Genomic DNA, 7942 nt, shown 5'->3' with positions numbered 1-7942 from the left:
GTACATATGAATAATCTGAAAATGATCTGTGAAAACTGTAGGAAGAATAATACAACTGAGTGTTATGCAAGGCGACCTGCAAAGGTAGACACTGCCTGCTGACGGGATTGGAAGACTAGGGCTGTTCACAGACACATGTGTGCTCAGTTTTTTTGATTATAAGCAAGTCCGTTGAAACACACTGAGAGGGAAGGGGTGGAAGCTTGGCGCGACATCACGGGTTCCCCAGTCCAGAAACCGACCTCTTTCATACAGTAATTCCTTCACAAGCACTGAGGTGGCCCCCTCGAAGGCCACCGGGCACGTTTCAGGCGGGTGGCGGCCCCAGTCACTGCTCCTCTTCAGGAGAGGCAGGGGCTCACTCGGGAGACGCGTTCTGGATGGCCTTGAGCTCCTTCGTGGCCTCCTCCCCCCAGTTGCCACCGTCGACCTCCTCGATGACCACACTGCGCACGGTGCCCGCGTCCAGGCAGTGCGGGGCGACGCCGTAAACCCCGGGGTCAGAGACAGACGCGTGGAAACTCTGCACCCCGCACCTGCTGCAGAAGCTGTGCAGCGCCGGGTGCGTGTGGGATCGGTACGTGACGATGCTCTCGGCGCCCAGCAGGAGAGTGAAGCGCGAGGCCGGGACGAGGAAGTGCCGGTGCTGCTTCTTCCTGCACAGCCTGCAGCTGCAATCCACCACGCGCAGGTCTGCGGGGGCCCAGACGGCGAAGCGGACCGCGCCGCAGTGGCAGCCGCCGGTGTGGTACACCAGGCCCGGGTACTCGAAGGTGTCCAGCAGGAACTTGGCGGCGCCCTCGCAGCTGAGGCCCCGCCGCTTCCTGAACGTCTCCCAGCGCTCCCGCTGAGCGCCCAGGTCCATCTCGCCCGGGGACGCGGCGGGCGCCGGCGGCTTCGGGGCTGGTAGCGGGCCTCTGGAGGCTGCCTCCCGGGTTCGCCGCCACCAGCGCTTCCGCCGCAACCTTGCGGAATCCCGCCGGGCGGCCGCCGGCTTCCTCCCCGCCGCGTGGCTCCCCACGCGGACTTGGAAAGGGGGGCGCCGCGCGCCCATGACCGCGATGGCTGCGCAGGCTGCGGCGGGATCCCCGGGCCGTTTTTGCCCCTGCAGCTGCTGGGTGTTTGCGCCGTTTCTCACTCTGCCCATGGCGCCTGCAGCCTTTCAAGCGCGTGCCCACTGCCCCTCGTTTCCTAGTAAGTTACCGAGGAGCCTCATTGCATCAGCCTGATTGGCCACTTGTTGAATATGATGTAGAGACCCTTCCTTTGACCCTATCAAAACAGCCTTTACTGGCCTGAATTTCAGTCAAAGGCAATTATTGACTGAGCACCTGCTGGGCACCAGGTACTCTACTGGACTCTGAGGATATAGAGATGCATTAGGCTGTCTAAAGCACCTACAATCTTTTAGGGTCAGTTATACAAAAATATAAAAACCAAAATAGTGTGGTGCTTGCTCTGGCAGAGGTAGGAACAGAGGTCTCTGGAAGGCAGAGAAAGATCCATACTTACAGGAGGGGTGGATTGGAGGGATCAAAAAAGACTCCTCCTGGAGGATTGATTCTTTTATTGTTATGTATGCTTTATTTTGATCTCTGCTAACTTTCTCTGTGATGAAGTCTACTTTATGTAATTAAAACAGCTACAACTGGTTTTTAATTAATGTTTGCATGATATGACATTTTCCGTTCCTTTTACATTTAATTTACCTATATTATCGAAATTGAAGTGATTTTCATATAAACGTTGTATGCTTAGTTGTGTGTCTTCCAGATACTGCTAATCTATTTTAATTAACATAGTCAATTTAAATTTTGGTAAGTATTGATATGCTAGTGTTTATGTCTACCAATTTATTATTTTTCTTTTGTTTTCTGTGTATCTCATTCAACTTTTCCTCCTTTCTTACCTTTCTATGCCTTACTTTAAACACTACAGGATTACATCTTGATTTTTTTATAGTATTTTTGAGTGTTTTGCTTTGTAAAGTTTTCTCATTGGCTGATCTGGGATTTACAATATACATATGTGACTTACCACAGTCTACTGATAGAAGCTTCATCATTTCCACTGAAATGTGGAAACCTTACTCCAATTTAGGTCCCTTTACTTTTCCTACTGTTAAACAAAATTGCCTAGATTATCAGATGCTTTTATGATTTTTTGTTTTAATCATGTGATGTGATTTCTCCAACTCATGAGCTTATTATATGTCGCATATGTATGTTCTTTCTACTATACTTTCTTTCTGATGCCCCCAGAAGTCTTCCTTTATAATTTCTTTTCTGCTTTAAGCACCTACTCTAAGTATTCTCTCAGCATACCTCTGCTAGTAACAAATTCTCTTCGTTTTCCTTTGCCTTAGAATGACTTGTTTTCTGCTTCATCCATTAAAGATAGTATTAGTGGATACAAAACTCATGGTTCACAGCACTATTTTGAACAGTTAAAAAATATCAGGACATTTCTTAATACCCCTCATTATTCAGATGAGAAATTTACTATCAGGAATATTGGTGTTTATCTATAATCAACGTTTATTTATTTTTTGGGACAGAGAAAGACAGAGCATGAATGGGGGAGGGGCAGAGAGAGAGGGAGACACAGAATCGGAAACAGGGTCCAGGTTCTGAGCCATCAGCCCAGAGCCTGACGCGGGGCTCGAACTCACGGACTGCGAGATCGTGACCTGGCTGAAGTCGGACGCTTAACCGACTGCGCCACCCAGGCGCCCCTGTTTATCTATAATCGATGTGTCATTGTAACTGCTTTCTGTGTTGTTGTCTTTAGTTATAAAAGATTGCCTCTGATGTATTTTGGCATAGATTTAATTGGGTTATGCTGTTCGCTTATTTTTAGACTCTCTGGGATTATATTTTTCACCATATTTTTGACATTTTAAGTTATCATTTCATATTATAATTTTTCAATTCCACTTTCTTTTTCTGGAACTCTGACCATATGGAATTTTAGAACTTTTGTTATTATCCTAAAATTCTCTGAGAAAGGATCCACTTGCTCTCTCTCTCTTTAATCTATTACTTCTCTCTTGCTCAAATTGGGTCAATTCTATTAATCAATGCTCGAGCAATGCTAATTTCTATAATTTCCACTCTAATCTTTTGAGCCCATCCAGCAGTATTGCAAAATTCCTGCTGCTGTTCTTTTTTATTTTTTTTTAGTTCTACAGTTGCCTTTTTTAAAATATAACTTCTATTTATCTCTGAGATTTCTATTTTTTTCCATCTGGTTTAGTACGAATTATAATTGCTTATTGAAACATTTTTGTGATGGTTGCTCTAAAATATTTGTCAGTTAATTACAACGTTAATTACAACATCTTAATCATCTCTCTGTTGGTGCTACTTGATTATCTTTTCTCATTCAAGTTACAATTTTCATAGTTCTTGCTATTGTCAACGCAAAATGAACAAATATTTTAGAAGTTCTAAAAGAATAGGAAGACAGTTTTATGTGAGCCCAAGTGAGGACAGTTGCCCGGGATACACAATCTTCACAAAGCAGAGAAAGCTCCGGAGGAGAAACGTTTAATACAGGGTTATATATGTTTTTGGTTACATTGAGTTAAAATCATCATGAGGAACGACATTCCAGAAAATTACATATGTTATCTTATACTTTTTAAAAAAAATTTTTTTAATGTTTACTCATTTTTGAGAGAGAGAAACTGAGCACAAGTGGAGGAGGGGCAGAGAGAGAGAGGAAGACACAGAATCCAAAGCAGGCTCCAGGCTCCAGAGCTGTCAACACAGAGCCCTACATGGGGCTCGAACTCATGGATCACAAGATAGTGACCTGAGCCGAAGTCGGACACTTAACCAACTGAGCCACTCAGGCACCCCTATCTTATATTTTTTGTATGTGCGCATTTGCAGGCTTCAGAGGTATGGGAACTTAGGGTAATTTTTACTCTTTAGTTTGAAATGTTTCTTTTAGGTTATTTGCTAATGAAGCAGATGCACAGTATGTGCTCAGGGCAGAAATAGAGCCCATGCTTTGAAGGCATTCTGACCTTGGTAAAAGTTAAAATATAGCTTTCCTGGGGGCCCAGAAGCAGGGTCCACAAACATTAAAATTGAAAATATCCTTATTTTTCCCCATTTTGATCAATAATATTTCCTCAGAAAGCACTGATGATTAGCCTTTTTTTATGTCCCTCAGTGCCAGTGTGACTGGCTTGTCTGCCCTGGGTCTGTCAAGTCCCTCATTGCTAGCTATGGATATATGTACATTTTTTAACCTAGTGTTCCTCATTGACGGGGGTGGGGGGAGCGGGATTTATTGTATCATAAATGGTGGGAAGCTTTAAAGTAATATATGTTTTCTATTGAGTCCAAGTGATGAGTAAACAGTATGCATGCTTAGCTTAGATTGTCTAGTTTTATGTGTGTTATAACATTTATAACAAAGGTATATGGATAGTATAAGAATTCCAATAAGTACAATTTGAAGGAACCAATGTGATGTTGGAATATACTCAAAAGAAAAAATGCAAAGAAACCTTCACATACATCTTGATAAAGGGGTGGGGAAATTTACAATTAGTTATGAGGAAAGATGGAGCATGTGCATTGAGAAAACGTATATGTAACATATATTCCCATGTTTTGGTATGGAGACTTAACAATAGAAGGAGGCAAAATTCAGCCCCTGACAGGAGGTTATCTTAGGACAAGGAGAAGGAGATAAGTGCATGCTCTGAGAGCTGGTACCTGGATGGGGTCTTTGCTTGTTATCTCTGGGCAAGGAATGTAGGGCCTTGCTTTTCCCTAGAATGGAACCATATAAGTTGATGATTCCAGCCTTCTCCAAAGATGGCTAGTGAGTTTGTGAGTGGGGTCTGAAAAGACACAATAGGTTAATAGAGGGAAACAGTTATCTGAAAAACAAGTTTTTAACTTTCCCTTAGTTTGAATTTCATTAACTCTATGGGGTACTATTTCAAATCCCTGCTGAGTTTTTTTTTATTCAATTTTTAAATTTTAATTTTTTTTTTTATTTTTCAGAGAGAGAATGAGCAGGAGAGGGGCAGAGAGAGTAGGAGACACAGAATCTGAAGCAGGCTCCAGGGTCTGAGCTGTCAGCACATAGCCCAAGATGGGGCTCGAACTCATGAACTGTGAGATCATAACCTGAGCCAAAGTTGGAGGCTTAACCGACTGAGCCACTCAGGCACCCCTCAAATCCCCTGTGAGTTTTGACCATTCCTCAATCTTGAAGAATTGGGATGATGACCACCCTAACTACTTATTTATTTCCTGAGGTGAGGTGGATTTGGGGTAAAAAACAGTTTTTTGCAAATCTTAGCTGTGACATGCCTACAGGCAGGGCTAAAAAGAAGTTTTTAATTTATAGATCACAGCAGTAAGGGAAATAGAAGCAACATGGAGTCAGACATGCTGTTTTTTTCTATTATAATTGTCCCATTGTCAATCCTTAATTCCATTTCTATAGAACATGGGTGGAGGTCCATCTTTTGTAACTACTTCAAAGTGAATTAGGGTACAGTAAGGGCTTTGGAATGGAAGGATTTGACATGGTACAGGACACAATATTTACTCCATTCTGCTAATGGAGGGGAACTATCAGAGATAGTTCCTTATCTGAGAACTTGGATATTTTCCTACATAGTTTGGTACTACATGAAATCATTAATTGTATCCCCAAGTATATTTTAAGGAAAAGTAACAGTATAATTATACACATCATTCCCTTTAAAATTGATCTGATATCAATGATATCCAAAAGCACAGATCAGTGAATCAGTCCCAGCCACCTTAGAAAGCGGGTGTGGTGGTGAGGGTCTTCTTGTAGCCAAGTGGCTTGTTACCCTATTTTATCTATATAGATTCTTATTCCCCAGAAGGAGTTAATTAGGTGCAGCAAGTGGTATTAGCCATCATATAGATTCTGCTTAGTTGGCAAGCAAACAGGTAATCAATAAGAAGCATTTTTATGGAAACAAAAGAAGAACACAGGTTGGAGCAAATTATAAACCCAGTGCCTGAGTCCCTAGTGCTGCCAGTGAGAAGATTTTAGATGTCAGGCTTGAAGCATCCTCAGATGCAGTGGGAGCAGGTAGCCGCAATCTATCTGATGGACTTTTCTGGTTTGTAGTTCAAATGTCTCTGGTGGAAGATGGTGGAACAGCATGGAAGCTTTTTGTGTGTCTTGCGTCCATGAAATACAGGCAGACCAACACTAAACCATCCTACACACCTAGAAAACTGATTGGAGGATTAACACAACAATTTGCACAACCTGAAACACAGAATTCAGCAGGTATGCAGTGCGGAGAGCTGAACTTGGGGAGCGAGAAGCCACCAAAGGTAGGGAGCCCCTTTTGCAGGTGGAGAGAGGACAGAGACTGGGGAGGGGGGAGCATACAGGAATAGCACCCCTCCCCAAAAGTAGCTGAAGAGAAAGTGGAAAATTGGAAACAGCCGCAGGTATTAAACTAAGAAAGGAGAAAGGAGAGGGTTTAAATTCCATTAAGACTGTAAACAAGGGGAGCTGTGCAACCCTGCAGCTCGATACCTGGTGGTGCTCTGGTGGGAAAGGTGAATCCCCAGGAACAGAGTGGGGTCCAGGAGGTTCTTGGGCCACACGGGGAAAAGTGGTTCCACTGCTAGAAGGACATTTGGTAGAGACTGTTGAAGCTACCTGGTCCGAGCAGACCCTGAAAGGCAGCCACATTCGCTGATGCTGGGGTAAGGTTGAGGGTAAAGCCTGGTGCCAGGTGTGTTGCGATTTTTCATAATCCTTGAAACGCTGATGCTACACAATCTTGAGATCTTTTTTGGGGGCGGGCTGGCACCTGGCCGCAGTCTCGGGGCACTGGCAACAGCAGGGTCCAGTGGGCATTCCTGGGTGCAGCCGACATTCAGCCATTGCTCATTCAGCCATTGCTCAGTGAGACCCTCCCACAGAGGGGAAGAACAGGTCAAAGCCGCAGTCCTTTGGAAGTAAGGGGCCAGGGAAAACAGCCTCATCTGAGACAAAACTTGGGAGAGAGGTACTGCCTGGGGCCTGGTCATGGAGAGTGGAAAAGCGGGTAGTGGACGAGAGCTGAAGACGGAGGACAGGTGCACGAATGCTGATCTGGGAGAACAGACTCAGTAGCTGGGTGGTGCCATTTTCACTGCTCCCGTGCATGCGCACCTACAAACACCACCACAATTCACCCCAGAGGGCTTGCAGCGCCATCTATTGGAGAGCGGAGCTGTTACACCGAGCCCCACCCAACTGGGCCAACTTCGCTCTTCAAGAACACAAACCTCACCACTGGCTTAATTTATGGACTAGAAAGAACTACGTGGACTGACCTCTAGGGGAAAACGAAATAATTTCAGTTCTATTTCAATCTGTTAGCAGGTTCATCTATTCAATTTTTTTCTTTTTTTTTCTTTTTCCTTTTTCCTTTTTCTCTTCTAGATTCTTTTCTTTTTCGTGAATAGAGAAAGAGAAAAAACTCATTTTTATTTTCAATTTTTATTAAAAATATGTCTTTAAATTTTATTACTATATTTTTTACTTTTGTGTAAAGTTTTTCAAATTCTACTTTACTTCCATCATTTTATTTTAGTCTACTTCAGTGTACTCACCTTTTCAAATTTTCAAACAATTTCCTTTTTTTTCTTTCATTTTATTTTTTCTCTTTTTCATTTCTTTTCTTTTTCTTGAATGCAGAAACAGAAAAACTTCATTTTTACTTTCAATTTCTTTTAAAAATATTTTATTTAATTTTTATTACTGTATTTTTTGCTTTTATGCAAATGTTTCCAAATTCTATCTAACTACCATCATTTTATTTCAGGATACTACAGTGTATTCACTTTCAAATTTTCAAATGATTTCTTTTTTCTTTTTTATTTTCTTTTTTCTTTTTTTATCTTTTTTCTCTTTTTCATTTCTTATCTTT

General features: G+C 42.7%; 1 protein-coding gene across 1 annotated transcript; it reads right to left on the bottom strand.

Moving 5' to 3' along the window:
* Window positions 1–221: 221 nt before the first annotated feature.
* Window positions 222–1278, bottom strand: LOC101088142 (centromere protein V-like protein 3). The gene has a single exon (XM_023249273.2). The coding sequence runs from the start codon at window positions 1145–1147 to the stop codon at window positions 359–361; it is 789 nt and encodes a 262-aa protein (XP_023105041.1). The 5' UTR covers window positions 1148–1278; the 3' UTR covers window positions 222–358.
* Between the last annotated feature and the right edge of the window lie 6664 nt (window positions 1279–7942).

Source organism: Felis catus, chromosome X (genome assembly GCF_018350175.1).
Source record: "Felis catus isolate Fca126 chromosome X, F.catus_Fca126_mat1.0, whole genome shotgun sequence".
Lineage (NCBI taxonomy): Eukaryota > Metazoa > Chordata > Mammalia > Carnivora > Felidae > Felis > Felis catus.
This window is presented reverse-complemented; position numbering and strand designations above follow the sequence as displayed.

Excerpts from the sequence above, each read along its gene's own strand:
- LOC101088142 (XM_023249273.2), bottom strand. The coding sequence starts at position 1,147 with ATGGGCAGAGTGAGAAACGGCGCAAACACCCAGCAGCTGCAGGGGCAA.